The sequence below is a fragment of the Somniosus microcephalus genome, chromosome 11 (genome assembly GCF_052327205.1).
Source record: "Somniosus microcephalus isolate GS21.2 chromosome 11, FLI_Smic_1.0, whole genome shotgun sequence".
Taxonomy (NCBI): Eukaryota; Metazoa; Chordata; class Chondrichthyes; order Squaliformes; family Somniosidae; genus Somniosus; species Somniosus microcephalus.
In genome coordinates this window covers 66,016,673-66,038,355 of record NC_140997.1, presented here as the reverse complement: position 1 = coordinate 66,038,355, position 21,683 = coordinate 66,016,673, and the positions used below count along the sequence as shown (strand labels likewise).

The 21,683-nt window shown below is 42.9% G+C and overlaps 1 protein-coding gene across 3 annotated transcripts in view; it reads left to right on the top strand.

Moving 5' to 3' along the window:
* Window positions 1-21,683, top strand: part of smg1 (SMG1 nonsense mediated mRNA decay associated PI3K related kinase) — a 177,176-nt gene that overhangs the window by 8,311 nt on the left and 147,182 nt on the right. For 2 of the 3 annotated variants that reach the window (XM_086000818.1, XM_086000817.1), the window contains exon 2: window positions 9,557-9,720. In XM_086000818.1, the coding sequence (XP_085856944.1) occupies window positions 9,557-9,720 (164 nt within the window). Of the gene's footprint in view, window positions 1-9,556; window positions 9,721-16,626; window positions 16,732-21,683 lie in introns of those variants that run through there. The other variant, XM_086000819.1, reaches the window with a different exon arrangement.

The window sequence follows — 21,683 nt, the reverse complement described above, 5'->3', positions numbered from 1 at the left end:
TTGCATGCATGTTCAGTAGTGTAAACTTAAATGCTATTAATGCCTGTATGCTTCAGGGGTTATGCACTACAGACTTCAGCTCCTTTCACTTACTCAAATGTAAAAGAAACTTTTTCGCTCCTTTCTGTGAATTGTCAATAGTAAATATAAATTGCTTTGGCTATCTACCCCTTTAAACAAACCCAACATAACTTAGAGAAGGGCAAGGGGGGATGGGGGCGGCGTGATGGGGTGGAAACCGGCATCCATGGTGTGACCATTGTGCACCTGGTGCTGATTTTCAAATTATAGAATGCAATGCATCATTATTTAGGCCTGTTCCAATTAATCACATTTAATGTCAAGAGTTGAAATTAGGGTGATTGTTTTGTAGTGAAGCCCTAATATTTGTCAAAATTTGAATGCATTCTTAAAAACTTGTTCTATTTCAGAATGCTAAGGTTACACGTGGGCCATTGTTTAGAACCGGTTTTCTTGGTATTCTGGTAGTTCTCCATCGAAGATGTTGCTCACAAAGACTAGGTAGTTACAAATTGATTTTTGTCTCGCGTCAGGAAACTTCCATTTTAAGGAAGCAAAATTAAAGCACCACTCAAACTCCAAAGAATTCCAAGTTGTCCAGGAATGATTTCTTTTAACATTGTCTCAGAATGCTCTGATTGGATGTTGTCTAGAATGTATCCATCTCCGTGGCAATCGTTAGACCTGGACTGTTTTTGAAAACAAAAAGCTGAACATTGAGAATGCAAACATTTTATTAATGAGACATGAAGCCCAAACAAGACTTTGGTGTATTTATTTTTTAGTTACTTAAAGGAATGCATAATGAGTTCTAAAGTAGCAGTGATTAGAATGACTTGATTACCCCAGTGGAGATTACTGGCTGCCTGTGAGTGAACTGTAAAGGCAGTAACCAGTCACGTGTTTCAGTGAACATGAACCATAAGTTGTTAACCAACCCCTAAGATTGAATGGCTGTAAAAATACATATGACCTGTTGCACTTGGAGAATAGTTTGTTTTTGAAAATGGCTTTGAACAAATAATATTGCTGAGCTCTGGTAGTCTCTTAATTATTTTACCTTTAAGGACCTTTAAAGTCAGTTTTTAATTGCCAATTTGAAAACCCAGGTGTTTTCCAGACTCCCCTTAGTGTTAAAAAAAAATAAGTGGGGAAAAATTGAAGGCCAAAAACCGTGTTAAAGAACAGATTTATTTTGAACATTGCTAAAACTTAAAAGAACAAGAAAGGGACTTAAAACAGGTCAAGTCAAGCTAAATGACAACTACAGTTATTTGCTCAATTTATGGATACCACTTTCATGAGATTCACCATCAGACTGTCACTTACGTGTGTTTTTTTTAAAACTAAAAGTAAAATTGAAGAACCCATGTTTATTGTGGCTCATCCATTAACCTCTCACTCTGGTGGTATATTAAATATTGTTGGAGATTATGCACAGGGGAGCAGTTGCAATTTTGCTTTAGTAAACAATGCCTCAGTGTGTGACCTGAGTCGGTCTTTGATTGATGACTTCAGCCTTCAGGGGACCATCAGTTGGGTCACTGTCAGTGCACTGCTGTCCTTGCTCCAGTCATAACCAGGGTAACAGAGATTTACATTTGCTGGAGTATAAAGAATATAGTCCTCCTAACAGTCCCCTTAAAGAAAATCCAGATTGTACAACCTTGGTTTCTGTTCCTGTCGAAAATCGGGTCCGGATATGCACATCGCATTCATGACCTCTGAATGACACCTATAGAACGCAGTATGCTTGCTGATCTCCAAACCTGATCTTTGGTAAGAAAACAATGGGAAATTTCAGGATTTTTTCCCTCAAATTTGGGAGGAAATCAAATTTTTTTTCGTGGTGAATCAGTTTTAAAAAAAATCCAGGAATTTATTGGAGGTAATTGGTTTAAAAACTGATTTTAAAGTCAATATTTATCTTGGATTAATGCCTTGAAGGTTATGACTTTGGTGAATTAGGGTGTTGCAGAATTCACTATTGTTAATTCAAATATTTTTCAGCAGCTTTGCATATCTCCTGGGAATCCACTTCCATTGAGCAAACTGTTCAATTTAAGGGGGCAGGGGGGGAAGAGAAAGTATTCGGAAGTAAAGGTATGGTAGTATAGAGGTTATGTTACTGAGAATGTGACTTCAAACCCCACCATGGCAGTTTGAGAATTTGAATTCAGTTGGAAAAACAAAGCTGGCATCAGTAAATGTTGTCATGAAGCTGTCAGATTCGATTGTCATATGGAAAACCCCCCAGACTGGTTCATCAATTTCCTTTAGGGAAGGAAACCTGCCGTCCTTACTGAAATGTCGTAGTGAATAGTGGATCTCTGTAGCGTTCTTCGTAAGTTGAATGATATTTCATTTTATAATGTCAAGCATTTTACACTCCATGCTCCATGTGTAACTTTGCTCACAAGCTGAATTCTGATCGATCCCTTTAACGCCACAATGTCTCGTTGCCGTAATCAAAGGTTAATTGCTGGTGAGGAATGTTTGCAGATTACCCAGTGCTTGTAAACATAGAAGATAGGAGCAGAAGTAGGCCATTCGGCCCCTCGAGCCTGTTCCACCATTTAATGAGATCATGGCTGATCATCCAAATTCGGTACCCTGTCCCTGCTTTCTCCCCATATCCCTTGATCCCTTTAGCCTTAAGAAATATACCTAATTCCTTCTTGAATATATTTAATGAATTGGCCTCAACTGCCTTCTGTGGTAGAGAATTCCACAGGTTCACCACTCTCTGGGTGAAGAAATTCCTCCTCATCTCAGTACTAAATGGCTTACTCCTTAGACTGTGAACCCTAGTTCTGGACTCCCCTGCCATCGGGAACATCCTTCCTGCATCTAGTCTGTCTAGTCCTGTTAGAATTTTATAAGTTTCAATGAGACCCCCTCTCATTCTTCTAAACTCTAGCGAATATAAGCCGAATCGACCCAATCTCTCCTCCTACGTCATTCCTGCCATCCCAGGTATCAGTCTGATGAATCTTCGCCGCACTGTCTCCATGACAAGAACGTCCTTCCTCAGATAAGGTGACCAAAACTGCACACAATACTCAAGGTGTGTTCTCACCAAGGCCCTGTACAACTGCAGCAAGACATCCTTGCTCCTGTACTCTAATCCTCTCGCTATGAAGGCCAACATACCATTTGCCTTCTTAACTGCCTGCTGCACCTGCATGCTTACCTTCAGCGACTGGTGCACAAGGACACCCAGGTCTCGTTGCCCTTTTCCCAATCTATTGCCGTTCAGATAATCTGTCTTCCTGTTTTTGCCACCGAAGTGGATAACCTCGCATTTATCCGTATTATACTGCATTTGCCTTGCATCTGCCCAATCACCCGACCTGTCCAAATCATACTGGAGTTTCTCTGCATCCTCCTCACAGCACACACGCCCACCCAGCTTTGTGTCATCTGCAAACTTGGAGATATTGCATCTAGTTCCCTTGTCTAGATCATTTATTTATATTATATATAAAGTTTCATCTGACCCATAAGAAATTACAGGAAACTTTGGTTTATCCGGAAGTTGTATGTCCAGAAACCTCGATCTAACGGCAGAAATCAGCAGCCGTTTTGTTAGGGTTTTTTTCTCTCTTCTAGCATTTTTTTAAACAGTCAGTCTCTGGAAAGCCTCTCTGAAGCTGTTGCTAAGCTACAGCGACGCTTCCAAGGTACGGGCCGACTGTTTACAAGCTGTTGCTAAGCAACAGTGTTTGTTGTCCGATACGGAGATGAAAACCTCCGTATCCTTCAATATTAGCGCTGGTCTGTCTGGAAGTCTTCATAGCTTGGCATCACGCCGGTCCCATCGGTGCCGGATCTCGCGAAGTTTCCTGTATAGTGAAATAACTTTGAAATGTGCCAGACACTCAAGAAGCCCGACAGCATCCAAGACAAAGCAGCCTGCTTGATTGGCACCCTGTCCATCACTGGCGCACCGTGGCTGCAGTGTGTACCATCTACAAGATGCACTGCAGCAACTCGCCAAGGCTTCTGCAGCACCTCCCAAACCTGTGACATCTACCACCTAGAAGGACAAGGGCAGCAGGCGCATGGGAACACCACCACCTCCAAGTTCCCCTCCAAGTCACACACCATCCTGACTTGGACATATATCGCTGTTACTTCATCGTCACTGGGTCAAAATCCTGGAACTCCCTCCCTAACAGCACTGTGGGAGTACCTTCACCACACGGACTGCAACGGTTCAAGAAGGTGGCTCACCACCACCACCTCAAGGGCAACCAGGGATCAGCAATAAATGCTGGCCCTGCTGGCGACACCCACATCCTGTGAATGAATTTAAAAAAACTGACAAGCTTTTTTATATTCAATTTCCTGTGGTGTTGCGTATACTAAGTTTTATGAACACCATGGAATGCAGAATGTATTCTGTGACCAGGACAAAGCTGTGCCCATTGAAAGTCACAATGTCTAATTGATTTTAGACTTTGTCCTCACCCAGTTTACTTAAATACTCTTTAAGCTGCAGGTGAGAATGCTGGTTTCATTTTCTGATTGTTGAAGTCATTCAGAGGTTACAGATATTTTCATTGCTATGTCAAATGACTGGTTTTGTTTCTTGCTTTTCGTAACAGACAGGCAATGTGCTTTAGATATACTGTTTTTATAATGTTAGCAGCCCTCCCGTGGTGTTGCTCAAGGTGAGCCAGCAGATGTGCTAAAGCTCGATCGGAAGTTAGTGCGATGGTTACAGGAAGTACGCACTGTCCGCAAGGCTTTCGATATACTGGTAGGACTCTGAGGCTGTGGTGTTGCAAGGATGGAGTTGCATGTAGCTGAAATATTTGGAACGGCTAGTCAGATGTGTTCAGATAGCGACGTGTGTTTTTGGATTGTTTCCTGCGAAACAATTACCAACTGTAGGTGGATAAATTTTGTTCCCCTCGTGTACGATTACATATGTAAATTAATCTGTCATGAAGTGAGAAGATATTTCCACATTTCATTATGAAACCAAACAGTTGTCCTTCCTCGTGTAGTCTGGTTTCTGTGGCTATTTTTTAATTATAGAGGCATCTTTTTTTTTTTTTACTTTCCCACTCGCAGGATCATTTTCTCAATGGGGGTGATGGTGGGTGCAAGCTGTTTTGTGGAGTGGGCCTTCATCACAATGATGTTGAATTTAGTGGATAGAAAGGGATAATTTGCACAGGGAAGTTGCTTGGTGGGGGAGTGGGAAGGAATGAAGAAGTTGAACATGATGTAGCTTAGTTGGGGGTGGAGACGATGCTTGGACCGTGGTTCTGGGGGTGGGGTGGTGGAATAGGTGAGGCGTGTGATGCTGTGAGGAAATGGTTCCCAGAGGGAGGTGATTGGCCCATGGTACGCTCGGGGGAGTTGTTGGGGGGGGTGTAGGGGGTTGAAATAACTCTGAAGGGGGAACCAAGATATATACATGGTGCACAATAGTGGGGCTGGGCGATTTATGGGTTTGCTACTTATGGGGTTGGATGTGGCAGAGAATGGCAAACATTTGTGGGTGGGGGGGGGTGAGTAGATTGTAGGATGCTGCACTGTTTGTGGGGGGAGGGTGCAGTGGACAGTTAAGATTCTTCAGTGGAGAGAAGGATTTCTTTGCAACTGTGGGCATAAGTACAAATTAAATGTCCACATCTTCTGTGAGCGATCCATTCAATGAAAATTCACTCCATCTATTTGATATTCACCACTTTGCCGCACTTTTCTTTTCATGGTATCTGGTTGGTTGGCTGCGGGCAGGGAGAGAAGATGATATCGGCCGGCCCGTCACACCTGGAGATACAGTCGGGGGAGGACAGTACTGCGGGGTACTAGAATTCAGCATTGAAATTCAGATTGATTCGTATTGTAAGCAATTCTTCTTTGAATGTTAACTTTTGTCTGGTAGGCATTTTGGTGCATCTGTTTTCAGGTACTGATGGTACAAAAGATAACAAAGAATAGGGATAGACAGTTGGAAAAGCGAAGCAAGAAAAAAAAAACTTTTGAATTCCAAGGGAAAGGAACAGGCTTTAGGTTAAAAGACTATAAAATGATGAGTGAGTAAAATGCAAATTAAACTGAGAAAAATAAAAGAAACCCAAGACTTCAAAACAAAACTTACTTGGAGGAAAAATACGGCGACTGGAGATGCTGAGATTTTTCAGAGAAGCTCTGAGGATTTTTACAGACTGCGTACAAAGCCAGATAGTTTAATTACAGCATGATAAATTTACATAGGTAAAACGCGTTATGAATGTGGATACAGGAAATTATAATGAGAAAAGGTTGTCACAAGGTTTTGACAACAGGAAGTGCGAGCAGATGTAATATTTTAATCAGCTATATTCCTCATTATATATTAAAAACACAATGTGGACCATAACATTATACAGGTAGGTGGTGCTGTGATAAATATTTTCTGTTTAAATCTCCTAACGTTACATGTGGAAGCACTGTATGCTGCATATTCAAATTGCCATGTTAACTGCAAGCACTCTTCATTTGGTTTCACGATTCCTTAGTCAATTGTCCACCGAAAAGAGTTGTTAAAATGTGTTTAGAGGTAAAACTTGCTTCAAAGGGGTTATGGTAGGTTGTGAATCCAATGTCAGACAAAAGGTGCTTAATATGATCCCTAGAGATCAAAACAAGAGCAGAACACAGGCACTAAGGAAGGCAGTCTGGTTTTGGAAGCAGGGCTTTACAGGCAATCGGATAGTAAACAATCCAGCAAGGGGTGAAGGGAAAGACAGCAGGAAGCCTGGAAACCCATTCAACAAAGGGTTGGGTGGAGTTGGTGGGCTGCTAAATTCTCCTAGTAGAAGTCCATGGCTGGCGAACTCTCAGCGCGGTGAGGAGGACGACATCTGAGAGACCACAAAGATTGATTCACCAAGAGGGCCCAACAATTCTCTTGCACCCATGTGTGCCTCTTGCCTTACTCCACCAATGCCTCTTTCTTCAGTCACGCATAGGTCTCGAGGAAGGGCCTCATTGGGAGGAGAGGGGGAAGAGTGACTAAATGACCAATACTTTAGTAATCAAGGGCAAAGCCTGGAATATTTGAGTGGGTTGAGGCACGTGTTCTCGGTCACTGCCACACCATCTGCAAAAGGTATTTCTCCCCCCCTCAGTCTACTGTTGAGATTGTTTTCCTTGCTGTCCCTGCTGAAATTAAAATCGCTGGTGGATGCACTGGGAGCTCCCCTTCCTCCCCCATCTGCCTTCCCCCATTCCTCCTCCTCCTTCATTCATCACAGAATCTACAGTGCAGATAGAGGCCATTTCGGCCCATCGAGCCTGCACCGACACATCCCACCCTATCCCCATAACCCCACGTATTTAATCCCCTAACACTAAGGGTCAATTTATCATAGCCAAATCAACCTAACCTGCACATCTTTGGACTGTGGGAGGAAACCGGAGCACCCGGAGGAAACCCACGCAGACACAGGGAGAATGTGCAAACTCCACACAGACAGTCGCCCGAGGCCAGATTTGAACCCGGGTCCCTGGCGCTGTGAGGCAACAGTGCTAACCACTATGCCACCGTGCCCCCCCACGTGCCTCTTGCTTTACATTATCCTGATTTTATTGTCACAACAAATTCCAGCCTCTAATAATAGCTCCCCTGGAGTTTTAGTTCTGAGTTTTCAATACTTTCCCATCAATGGAGAGGAAGGAATGGGGCACACAAACAGCAAGTCTTGGCACAAATGGTGAATGGCCAGACTTTCTGTTGATTGCTGTATAATTCTGGGCTGTATAGGTGCATTTACAATTCTGGGAGTTATAATCTGCTACCCTGATTAATTTCTTCATGCAGTTGACAGAATGATGGTTATGGGAAACCTCATGAACTCAAGCCCTACACTTCTTGGAAGCATTGGCAATAACCATTATTAGAACATTTTAAATAAACAATACTTACTGTATAAGTAAGTGTACAAATATTTTTTTTGGCTAACCTTATTTCCAATACCAAGTCCAGCTTAATGGGAAAAAAAAACAAGATGGCAGCTGAAAGGATTTTCACAAATGGGCTGGAAATTGCGGTCGGAGGCTTCCTGTGGGCGAATGCCTCTGAACCGCAAGTAAACTCCACACCTACCTGGTGCCTCTGTACTTTCGAACACTTGCACTCCTGGGCGTGCAGGCGTACGCCTGCGGAAAGGCCCACGTTTCCCAGGGGTGCACGCGGTTCGCAAGCGGCTCTGGGATCACGTCGGCCAGCCTAACCAATCACAAAGGGGGATTCCATTTACGTACAGAATTCCCATAAGCAGAATAGAAATTGCCTAAAAAACACTTTCACAACACTGAAATAAAAATAAATCATCACATGGTCAAAATTAATTGAAATACAGTACAATTTAAATAAACATTTAAAACAAAAAATTTAATCCCTTTTTCAAGGGGCCAAAAATAACGAAACTAATTTTAAAGGTTTTTGTATGGTTAAATAATTTTAATTTTATTTTAATATTTATTTAAAACCGTGCACTGGTAAAAGACCGTACGCCTGCTTTTGCCAGCCGTAAGCGTTTTGTGGGCAGTTGGGCAAATAGTGCAACTCTGCACCAGCGAATGTCCATTTCCTGTTTTTGGAGAGAGTTAATTGCTTTTGCTTCTGTTCCTTGCTATTGGGCAGCTGCTTGGTTGCTAATTTTTGACTGGTAGCTTTTGATCCCACTTGTGATCTCAACATTGGTAGGTTCTCTATTTACTCAGTTGTGATTAGTTGCTCTTCTATGTGCTGCACCCAGAGTTTGATGGGGGGAAAATGTGTGCTATCCTATAAATTGAGACGGTTCAGCGTTGCCTCTACCACTGCTTAAGTGGGCAGTTCAAAAGCTTGGGAAAAGGTCAGTGAGAAAGTCCATGTGCATGCCTGTCTGTCTAATTATAATTATATGTCTGCTTTTCAAAATGATTTAACAACTTCTTAACTAACCTTTTTGTAGAGGAACTTTGTCCTTTTTCTATGGCTACCATAGGCATAGGAAATTAATTCTCTAAGGAATTATAAATGTGGGTTGTATCCAAGAACTTTATAAAGATTGCAGTTACAGGTGAAATTGGATTTTTAAGCACTTTTTTTTGGCGCTGGTTACAAAGCAGAGAAGACCAAATCTCAGAAAAATGACGATTTGCGTTTTTAAAAATGGGTCACAGTGCATATCACGGGGGCCCTAGGGTGAGCAGAACAATTATCCCCTCTATTTAATGGACTTGTCTCATTAAAAACATTGAGTCAAACACAGTGTGGGACTGCAGTCACATGTAGGACAGACAGTAGGGGTGGCGGGCTCACTTCCCTGAAGGACGTTGGTGAACCAGTTGGGTTTTTACAGCAATCTCAAGTATTTTCTGTTGCTAGCCCAGAAATTACCAGGTTTATTGAATTCAGGTTCAGAACTTGCCATGATGAGATTTGAACTCTCTGCCTCTAGGTTGTAAGTCCAGTATCATAACCACGACACTACCTTTCCCATTATATTTATAATTTTACTTTACTGTATGATGTTTCACTTTTTAGGATTGACAGTGCAACAGCCGATCAAGACAATTTAAAGTATCCTTTGGCCAGAGATCGGGGCATTTCTGCCTCTTACGGATTGCAATCTTCCAGTTCCGTCAGTGTGTCTCGGCATAGACACGATGATATTCGAATCCTCACTGGATTTCAAAATGAAGAAGGGGGTAAGACTGGCTTAAAGCTTTAACTATTTTCAACTTCACGTTCCTCCATTGCATCCTTAATGAGTTTGATTTTCAATATTACCTTCTACTGTATATTAGGATTGAGTGTTTTATTCTCTCAATACATCAAGCTGCTTCTAGTAAATAAACCTACATTTAGTTCCACAATGAATAAATAGATTCATCCTGATGCATCTCATCAGGCTTCTGAATGTTGAAACTCTGCATTCTATTTTTTAAAATCTGCTCCTCTGTTGCAAAATGCCCAAGAAGCATGAAGCATGTTACGATAGTTTGTTAGAAAAAAATCTCATATGCTAGGCCAGTGTATTGTTGACAAATTAGCTACTCAAAGTCCACATCCTTGTAATGAGAATGGAATTAATTGAAAATCTGAATGCTAGACTAGCATTATCAGAAACGCGAGAGAAAATATGATCAAAACAGTGGAGGGTAAAATGTTTTTTCCAGTTATGAAACCAAAACTTTACCATAATTTAACATTTACCCTAACAATGCTACGATAATCTTGACGCTGCACAATTTATGAAAGATTTGTAGTCCCAAGTGTTTGATACCCATTTAAAAAAAAATTCATTCTTGGGATGTGGCTGTCGCTGGCAAGGCTGGTATTACAGATCACAGAAACCCCACAGTGCAGATAGAGGCCATTTCGGCCCATCGAGCCTGCACCGACACATATCCCACCTGATCCCCGTAACCCCTACACCAACACATATCCCACCCTATCCCCACGTATTTAATCCCCCTAACACTAAGGGTCAATTTATCATAGCCAATCAACCTAACCCGCACATCTTTGGACTGTGGGAGGAAACCGGAGCACCTGGAGAAAACCCACGCAAACACGGGGAGAATGTGCAAACTCCGCACAGACAGTCACCCGAGGCCGGATTCGAACCCGGGTCCCTGGCGCTGTGAGGCAACAGTGCTAACCACTATGCCACCGTGCTGTCCTTAGTTTTCCTGAGAAAGCAGTGGGCCAACTGAGTGGCTTTCCAGGTCACTTCAGAGGGAAGTTAAGTGTCAAACACATTGGTGTGGGACTGGAGTGACATATAGGCCAGAGCGGGTAAGGATGGCAGGTTTCCTTCTCTAATGGATATTAGTTTGGTCTTTACGACAATCTGGCACTTTTTGTGGGCAACACCTCTGAAGCTTTCTAATTGCCTCTAGTTTTATCTTAAATGAGAGTTCTCTTCCTCTTGTTGCCCATGGTGGAATGAATGAAGGCTTCAAAGGCAAGTGTGTTGCTTGGGAGGTAAACTCCAGGATGAGATGGTGTATGCTCTTTTGTGTGCAAATTGGCTATGTTTTCCTACATTACAACAATGAGTACACTTCAAAAGGTACTTAATTGTCTGTGAAGTGTTTTAGGACGTCCTGAGGTTGTGAAATGCACTATATAAATGCAAGTTCTTTTTTCTCTTTCGTAGGCAGTGTGTGGGGTAAGGTCGTTGTTTGGGGTTACTGAGGGTTGACTGGCTATCTTGACTCGCTCCAAGTCTCGTTCGCCCATCACCCCTGTGCTCGCTGACCTACACTGGCTCCTGGTCTGACAACGCCACAATTTAAAAATCCTCCCCCTTGTTTTCAAATCCCTCCATTGCCTCACCCTTCCCTATCTTTGTAACCTCCTCCAGCCTTACAAGCCTTCGAGATCTCTGCGATCCTCAAATTCTGGTCTCTTGCGCATCCCCGATTTTAATCACTCCACCATTGGCGGCCGTGCTTTCAGCTGCCTTGGCCCTAAGCTCTGGAATTCCCTCCCTGAGCCTAGCTGTCTTGCTACCTCTCTCTCCTTTAAGATGCTCCTTAAAACCTACCTCTTTGACCAAGCTTTTGGTCATCTGTCCTGATATCTCCTCCTGTGACTCGGTGTCAAAAATGTTTATAGTGATATCACTCTTGTTAAGTGGCTTGAGACATTTTGCTAAGAACATAACAAATAGGAGCAGCAGTAGGCCATGTGGCCCTCTGAGCCTACTCTGCCATTCAATAAGATCATGGCTGATCTTCTACATCATCTCCACTTTCCTGCACTATCCCCATATCCCTTAATTCCCTTAATATTCAAAAATCTATATACTCAACAACTGAGCCTCCACAGCCTTCTGGGGTAGAGAATTCCAAAGATTCACCACCCTCTGAGTAAAGAAATTTCTCCTCATCTCAGTCCAAAATGGCCGACCCCTTATTCTGAGACTGTGACCCCTGATTCTAGACTCCCCAGCCAGGGAAAACATCCTCCCTGCATCTACCCTGTCAAGCCCTGTAAGAATTTTGTATATTTCTATGAGATCACCTCTCATTCTTCTAAACTCTAGAGAATATAGGCCTAGTCTACTCAATCTCTCCCCATAGGTTCCTGGGATGGTGGGGGGAGGATTGTCCTATCTGGTGAACCTTTGTTGCACTCCCTCTATGGCAAGTATATCCTTCCTTGGGTAAGGAGACCAAAATTGTACACATTACTCCAGGTGTGGTCTCACCAGGGCCCTATATAATTGCAGTAAGACGTTTTTACTCTTGTACTCAAATCCCCTTGTAATAAAGGCCAACATACCATTTGCTTTCCTAATTGCTTGCTGTACCTGCATGTTAACTTTGTGATTCATGTACAATGACACCCAGGTCCCTCTGAACACCAACTTTTCCCAATCTCTTACCATTTTAAAAAAATACTCTGCTTTTCTATTTTTCTTACCAAAGTGGATAACTTCACATTTTTCCACATTATATTCCATTTGCCATATCCTTGCCCACTCGCTTAGCCTGTCTATATCCCCTTGAAGCCTCCTTGCATCCTCCTCACAACTTAAATTCCCACCCAGCTTTGTATCATCAGCAAACTTGGATATATTGCATTTGGTCCCCTCATCCAAACCATTGATTTAGATTGTGAATAGCTGAGGCCCAAGCACTGATCCTTGTGGTACCCCACTAGTTACAGCCTGCCAACCTGAAAATGCTATGCTAAATGCACTATATAAATGTAAGTTTTTGTTGAGAGAAAAAAGCCTTTGGTAACTCCAGAGATCTAGTGTTACTTAGTTTTATCGGTCTTGAAAACTTGGTTTAGGCAGAAAATTGCTGCTACCTTTTGCAATAGGGAGAACACCTCAGCCTGGGCTGTTAGCAGCTGTAGATTGCTGTATCCTTGTACAGGTAGACTATCCTTTATCCGAAAACCTTGGGACCAGCCGTGTTTCGGAAAATTTCGGATTTCGGAAGGTGGGTTGGGGGGGGGGTTGGCGTCGGCGGGGGTCCGCAGTCGTGGCTTGTCCGTTGCTGCTAGCCTGGAATGCAATGAAGTTCCGCATTTCCACCAACAGGTCGTCGTGCTCGGTCGGAACAGGGGCCGGCACCGCCGCGGGCTCAGAGCTCTCGTTGCTTTCGAGCCTTTGGAAGAGAGTCAGGTGGTTCGGCGGGGGGTCGTGCGCACGACTTACGCTGGCCCTCTGCTCAGCGTAAGTCGGCGGGGGTCCGCGCGGGGTCGTGCGCACAACTTACGCTGACCCTCTGCTCAGCGTAAGTCGTGCGCCACTGGTCATGTCGTGCGCACGACTTACGCTGACCGAAAAAACCTTCGGTTTTTAGAGGGTTTCGGTTTTCGGAAGTTCGGATAAAGGGTAGTCTACCTGTACTCCTTTACAGATGTTGAAGGAGCATCCATTCACTTGGAATTAATTTTGTTGCATTTGCATTTTGGAATGTCAACTATCATCCAGTAAGTATTCCATTATCTTTTTGTGGAAATTGTGATGCATTTTTTTTTTTTGAAAGTTGAAACTTTTTGGAATGAAGAGGGCAAAAGATGCTCATAAGAGACTTTGGTGCGATGGGCTGTTGGTTAATGTACCTTCTGGCTATTATCTCCTGGAACTCGGTTTTTCATTGCTTTCAGGGTTGGTGAGGAATTTCCCAGAATTTACCTAGGGGTTTAAAAAAAATCTGTTTTGACAGTCTCTGGGGGATTACACAGTTGCTGGTGGATATGCCTCCTAATATTGCTGCCTTTGTCCGAGTATTGATTTTTGCCTGATTATATTTCTGTGAAGCAGCTTGGAACTTTTTCTACATTAAAGGTGCTATATAAATGCAAGTTGTTGATGCTTTCTCTTGATATGTTGTGTGTTTTGAAACTTTACCTAGTATTCCCTTTTTAGGTGTTTCCTCCCGTGATGGGAGTAAGTGAGGTGGCTGGTTGCTTGAGGTGGGCCTGTGCCTTGTGCTGGTTCCTGAATTGGCTCCACTGTGTTGACTCCTGGGGTGATGCCTGGTTCTGTTTGCTTGCAGCCTCTAACATTTGGGAGGGAACACCGTGTGTGTAACATTTCAGTGAAAGGCACTCCCTCAGCATGTGCAACGATTTGCTTGGGAGAAGAGCTCTGGGTAGCAGTGAGGGCAACAAACCTGCACAATGGCTCACTTCATCCAAGTAGGACAGCATAGCTGCTTATAGACTGGAACCCAAGGTCTCTAACGGCAGTTTGAGTATTAATTAGAGAGTGTCCGACTGGGCTTATGACCCCTCGTCACTCACGGACTGTGCTGCAGATGGATCTAGAGTTGCCATTCACTCCAGTTCTGTTAGACAGGCATGTACAACTACACAGATGCAGGTAGCAGATTCCTCCACCGTCGCCATCGGACTGAATGGAGCGAGTGACCGTGTTTTGAGATGCTGGGCTCATAGGTGTCATTGAGGCTTCTTGTGGCTTCTTTGGGTACACCTGTATGAACAGGTGACATGTTAGAATGGTCACATAACTAAAGTTAGCTGTAGTTTGCTGTGGTTGTATACCTACGTGCAAGTGGAGGAAGAATGACAAGAAAGGAATACCAACCCTGAGCTTCATGGATGCTTGCAGCTTCACCATGGATCATTCTCTCTTCCTTTCTCGGGCATCACTATGTCAAACTGTTCATATTGATTGAGGACTCTATCTCCATGTCTGTCTGTATACTGCCTCCGCACTCTTTCTCCTCCTCCTTCCCCCCCCCCCCCCCACCGCTATGTGTGTCACTTTGTCCTGCAAACAGAAAAGTAGTGCTGAGAAGTTGGAAGTTTGAAGAGCACACTGCTTGTTTAGGAGTAGTAAATGATCATGAAGGGTGGTTGTGTTGTAAGCTTGCTTTGTGAGGTCAGTTTTCTGAATGCTCATACGCCAAGCGTTGCAGTTTGAAGTGGCAGTAATAGTGCCCTGCTGCAGTAAGGTGTGCAAGTAAAGCTTGGACGAACCTGTTCTGTAGCGTGCAGTCTCAAATAGGATGCAGCTGGGTGAGAAACTGTTCATGGTCATCTTTGATCATCTACTTGATATGGTGGCTAGCTCTACCATGGCAGGCTGTTAACTCCTGTTCCTCATCTGCAATCACATCCTGTGTAACTGTGTTCACTCTGGTAGCCACCTCCTGCCAAGTGGCCTGCACACCCCTTCTGTAGAGGGTGCCCTGGGCCGGCAACCCTCTTTTGCTGCACTTAATCAATTCACCACCTGTAAAATTCCAACTAAATATAGAGATACTTTGCATCTTTGGCCAGTCATGATTCTTTCTCTGTACAACATCATTATAGCACCCCTTTTAAATGGCAGTTTCAGCCTTTCAGAGCGGAAACTGCTGATGGCAAGCTCTCGCAGACTGGCCAATCTGGATCGGGAGTTCACTATGAATAATGAATGAGGCTGACCTTGAAAAATCCTGCCGAATTGACATGATGTTGACGAGCACTAAGTTTGCTGCTCTAATGTCTATTGTTGGAAAATTTGCCCGTTTATTTTTCTATGAACTGTGCTCGGTTGTGTGACCTCGGGTTAAAGAAAATATTGAACATATAAACCCAAGATTAGGTTGGTTTGGGGGAAAAAGGTAAATATTGAAACAAGAAATAATGATCTGCTTATGTATAATTAGATGAATATCTTGCTACAGCTTTCTATGGATTGGTGGTGGGGAAAGAGGAGGTGAGAGTGAGTTTTACAATTGTGCGCGTATTTGTGATCCAATATTTTAATTACTTCTAATATTAAATTGGCTGCCTTTTGAGCACCTTTTCGCAGAACTGTACCAGTGTAAGGAAGGAAGTTTGCAATGTTTGCTACTTGGGCTACTGGAAGCATAGGTGTTGCCCGCTTACACCAATGAACTAAGGGCCCTTGATGACGCTAATACTTTGATTTTGCACAGCTAACTGGTACAGTACTAGCTTCATGTAGGTAGCTTCTCAGTGAGCAGCGGAGAGTTATATGGCAATCTGCCCTCCCAGTGTGGAGGGAGTGACGAGAGTTTCATTTGTATGCATAGGCAGATTTAAGTTTTCATGTTATTTTGCTTGAGCACTAACATTCCTAACTGTTTAGTATAGATTTGGCGATGCAGTATACTGAATACTGCTCTTTATTAAGCATCATCATTTCAGGCTTCATGGTTATACCTAATCTGCAGAAGTGGCTGTGTCTATTTAACAAATAGAAATCTATTATCCCATTGGGCATGCTTGCTTTCAAAAGTGAAACTTAAAACCATTGTTATAGTTGTGTTTACTTTTCCAGAACCTCAATGGTAACTAAGTATGGAGATGAATAACTAGAAACAGTATAATCATTATCCCAACCACAGCTTAAACTAAGCAGGTACAAAGAAGTAGTGATATAAGAGCACCACTTAGAGATGCACAGACTGTAAGTGCGAGCCTGAGTGACTGCAGATGCTGCACTAAACTAGCATGATGAATCTCAGCATGGTACTGGTCCCAAATGTGCTGTGTGATGGGGCATTTGTTTGTATCTTTAACATCTAATTATCCTTACAGTCATAACTGTTTGAAGAAATTGCTTGGGGCTTATAAATTCTACCGCCCCTTTCTTTTTTCCCCTGTAGAAAGGAGGTCAGAAAGAGTAAAAGTGGGATTGAGAGCAGAGATTCTGCTATAAAGGGAGAAAATGAGCACTGGACAGTGTGCCATAAGAGCCTTCCTTATGTCAGGTATGGGCCTAGATTAGTATTACATATAACGCTGAACTAACAGCACTGGGAATGTACCAGACAGCAGCAGATTGGGCTAGACGAAAGTATGAATGAGGTAGACCAGGAGAAGACCAGAGCAAAAGCATCCAGTAACACTCAATCTTAGAAAGGACAGCAGTAACTTAAACAGGATGTTCTATTACAGCAGTAGTTTAGCTGCAAGTTATTTCATCATTTTTGTGACTTTTTAAGTAATGGCTGGAGCTAACATTTCAAAAGTTGATTTTATTTTGTGTATGGTGTGTTTGCAATCTGTAACCCTAGAACAAGCAGAGTAGATGTTGAGTAATAAAGCAACTTGAACTGTGTGGTCTTTCTGTAAAAGATTCTTTTGGTGGGCTTTATTTCCAAATGCTTGTTTCTGTCTCTCTCCATCACTGCTTCCTCGCTCAGGCTCCAACTAAAATTGCAGTGACATCATTGGGCCAAGATCTGCATATTTAAAAGGGACCCCACTGCGGCCCTGCAGGTGGTCTCGCCTGCTCAAAAGAGCAGGTTAACATCGGGACGTGGCAGAAAGGCAGCAAGATCAGAGGGGGTAGTGGATGCCCTAATTTTAACTGTCCCTGCCATTTTGGGGAGTTAAAAGCAGGCATACTTAGTGGGAATTGTGATATTTCTCTTAATCAGACTATCCTCCTAACGCCAGTAACTATTGCAGGGTGTGGTAAGTTTTATATTTTTACAAATCCTAAATCCGTCCCGTTTGTACAAATCTTCACATCCAATTACTTTAAATACTCATTCTAGTTTTTAGGAGAGATGCAATGGTGCAAGAATTCACGTTATAACGCACCATTTCACAGGCACATCAGGTAGACATCCCATTGTGCTTATCTGGTGACCATGGTTAACTTTTAGTTCAAAATTGGATTCCCTTCAAGGAAAAAACTGAAACCCACCATGCTCTTTCCCAATAGGGTATAATTCTATTTCTTCGCTCTGTTCTCTGGTTGGATGTTTGCAGTTTGGAATGCTCGGGTTTTTACTATGTGGGGCGTGATTATTTTAATATTTATTGATGGTAGGCAATTTCTGGCACAAATCGCTTGTTTCTCCTCCTGAAATCATGTGATGTGTATTGTCAATGGCCAGAACTGAAGTAGCAACATAAATGACCAGTGTGCCGAGCATGGTGGGAATGGATACTGGAAATGCTGTATCAGTAATGCCAACTCCACCGTCTCATAAATCATGAGATTTGGTAAGAAATCATAAGTTGCTATTCTTTTCAAACATAAACAAACTGTCAATCTACATTAGTTTATAAACTTCATTAGTGGCTTTATTTAATCTCTAACTAGTCACCACTCTTTACAAAAACGATATTACTGCATCGGAAAATGCATTACAAAAAACATTTGAAACATCCTACTCCTTATCGCCACACTGCCATGCATCTCAGTTTATGGTTACGATGACTAATATAATTTAGTTATAATTAAGCATATATATTCATTATTTTTGATTTACTTAATGTAAGAGCAGGAAGGTGCTTGGGTTCAGTCCCTGGTCTATGTTGAGTTACCAGATCTGAGCAAGAGTGGCAGTGAGCAGCGATGCTACAATTGGTCTCGAAGCCCTTTCCTAAAATCTCAATAGGTTACAGCCTTGCTGCAGGCCCAGAGACTGGCAAGCCTCTTCTTCAATGCTCCCTAAAGGCCACGTGGCGCACACTCTCCATTGATTGCGGCAGGTGCCCCTCTCCTGACAACCATGAGGAAATGCCGCAAACGCTGGTCTCTTTTTTTTTTTCAACCACGTGACCTGGCTGGCTTCCAACCCACAGACGGGGCCTTGGGCGGCTCCGGGATTCTGCACGAGGGGAAAGCAGGGTTGAATTTAAAAGAAGGCTGCTGGCTCGTACTTCGGCCTGCGCAACACACACCGGACTTACTAACACATTTTCCCGTGGCACTCAACTTGTTCTTGAACTCACAGACTGAATTGTGGGAGACCGGAATAATTAACTCTTCAACTCTTTCTCCTTCCTTCCCCCTATTTTGAAAAGGTTTCAATGAGAGGATGGTGAACGACAAGCAGTGCCACAATGTAACCTTGTTTTACTCTGTTGAGAAAAGCTTTTTACACCATTTTTATCTCGTGCCAGATCTAGAAGCTAAACACTGGAGCCGCGACAGTGGGACAAGTAAATGTTTGACTAATTGTTTGTTTACCCAAAAGTTGACTGACCGTGCAATTCAAAATGATCTCCCAACGATGCACACAAATGTGGCATGACCCACCACACAGCCCATCAACAACTTAACTTTCTTTCTAAATGTTTGGTCAGTTGCATGCGAACAAATGGATAAGAAAAGCAGACAAGTGTGGTTTCAGCAATCTCCACATTGCACAGAATCAGTCTGCGGGCTTTACTTGGAAAAGAGATTTTTAATCGGAACTCTATGTAAAGCACTTCGTCAGCTGCAGACAAAATACATTTTTTAACAAAAAATAAAAATACATTTAAAGAAGTGCCGCCGATTGAAACATTTCGTTGCCTCTTGCAGCGCGTGTCGCTGGAAATGCATTTCTACAAAACGAAAGCGGGCGGTGATGTAGGACTTACCGGAAAAGTGTCAAGGAAATGTGCAGCTCTCCCTCTGCAACAAGTCAAGTTCCCACAGGCGCCTCCTTGCTGTATAGCCGCCACAGGCCAAATCAGGTGACCAGGAGTGAGCAGCTTTCTCCTGCCTGCAACTGTTGTCAAACCCAGCAAAAACAAATCTCCAGAAACAGTTCCAACACAAACTGCCCTATGTATCCTCTGCAAACTACAATTCTGCTGATTATTTTCTTTTATTACCATGTTCATTTTGGACGATGTACATCTCGATCTGAGAGACTTTGTTAGTGAATGAGGGATAAGTACAGGCCGTGGACCCCCCCCCCCCCGGTTGAAACTCCTGCCTAACCCACGTGTCCCTAGCAGCCAATTATAACTAAGTTGAACAAAGCTGAAAAAAATTGAGTTTTCTGAGGCCAATTGCGAGTTGGATAAGTTTTCATGAAAAATTGCGTATCTTGCGATTAAATCGTGGCAGTTGTCAAGACTGCTGTATCGGCTGAGCGGGGGTGTGATCTTGGAGATTACTGGCTGCTAGTTTTTGTAGTCTGTTGGGGAACATGAGCACTGGCATACTGTGTCTTATCAGCTCTGTGAACAGCCGCCTTTCCTGCTTCTAGCACGGAAGCACTTTGAGTGAAATTAATGCTATTAATGAAAAGGATTCATTGCAGAAACAGGGAATGAACACAAGTGCCACAAAATATTTCCCTCTGGCAAATGCATCCCAATACAGAATCTCTCTTGAATTAAACTTTTCCCTGCAACAAAATAAAGTTCCTGACTCACATTAAGTCACCAAACTTGGGGAGATTTTATTCTGGAATAAAATTGCCAGAGTTGACAGAGTGGTGGTGATATAGGGAACGGATTAATTTTGTGACATTGACTGTTCTGGTGTGAGTGCAGTAGCCTGACTCTCACCACCAGCTCTCTGCAGCATTGCTCTCCTCCTTCAGTCGACACCGCTGGGAGTGGATGTGACTGTCGGTCTGCTGCGCTCCCACGGAAATGCATCAACATTTTTAAGATCAACTATTTTGCTGGTGAATTCTTTTGGAGCGTGTTTTTAAAAAAAAATACAGTAATTGAGTGTCTCCTCTGTTTGAAGCCAGTTTGAAGCTGGGAAGTAGTCTAGAGATTAGATACTCTTAATAGGGTTGCAAAGGGGTGGAAAATTTCCGGTAAATTTCTGGAAATTTTCCACGGGAAGTTTAGCTTGGGAATTTTGCCCAAAAAAGCACCTAGCATAATTTTTTTTTGTATTTTTTTTTTTTCCCACAGGTCCTCTCTTAAAATTACTAACAGAGATGGAATCTTAATTATTAAGGAATTTCTTAATCAATATACGTTTATCTTCTTACTTGGCTTGTTTTAATAATTACAAGTTTTGTGTGTGACTGTGAACAAATGTGTCCTGATTGGTTGGATGAGCGATTAGCTCCCTCTATTTGTAATATTTGCATATCGAATTGTGATTAGCCTGCAGGCACCTGTAAGACTGCTATAGTTTTTTTAAGATCCAGGTTAGGGGTCCTGAGGGAAGTCATTTTGTTTTCTGCTGATGTTGTGATGATGCAGTAAGTAAATCAGACTTTATACCAAATAAACCAGTTACTTGTTGAACTCTGTTGTCCTTCAATTTAAAATATACAAAATAATACACTATTGGTGATGTAGCGTCGTGTGTGTACAGGTCATGCTTCCATCACATGGAGCATCAGCAAAAATGTACTCGCCCTGTTGCAATCGTGCTGATTGACCGCAGTTCGACACAGAGATGAATGCCCTTTATTTCTCTGCATAGAACAATGCCGCGTTTACCGTCGGATGTGTGGAAGCATTTTACCCCAGGCATTAAAGATGGAAAGACTGTGTACATGTGCAAACACTGTAGAAAACCATATGTAAAGAATGCCACAAAGATGCAGCAGCATTTATCCAAATGCAACAACTTCACTCAAAGTTCACAGCAGTCAGCCCAGAGTTCCTCTGCTTCCATTCAAGAAAATGATGGTTCTCATTCAGCATCAGGCTCCTTATCATCAGCAACTCCTGGCCCACTTGGAAGGTTCTTTGATACAATGGATAACCATAGCCAGAAGAATGCAGATGAGTGCCTTGCTTGAGCTGTATATGCAACAGGCTCACCCCTCATGCTCACAGCCAATGTGTACTGGAAGAGATTTTTCAATGTTATTCGCCCTGCATACTGTCCTCCCACCAGACATGCTTTGTCTACTTATTTGCTGGAGGCTGAGTATAACAGAGTCCAAGGAAAGCTCAAAGAAATGATAGAGATGGCAGACTGTGTTGCAGTTATCTCAGATGGGTGGTCAAA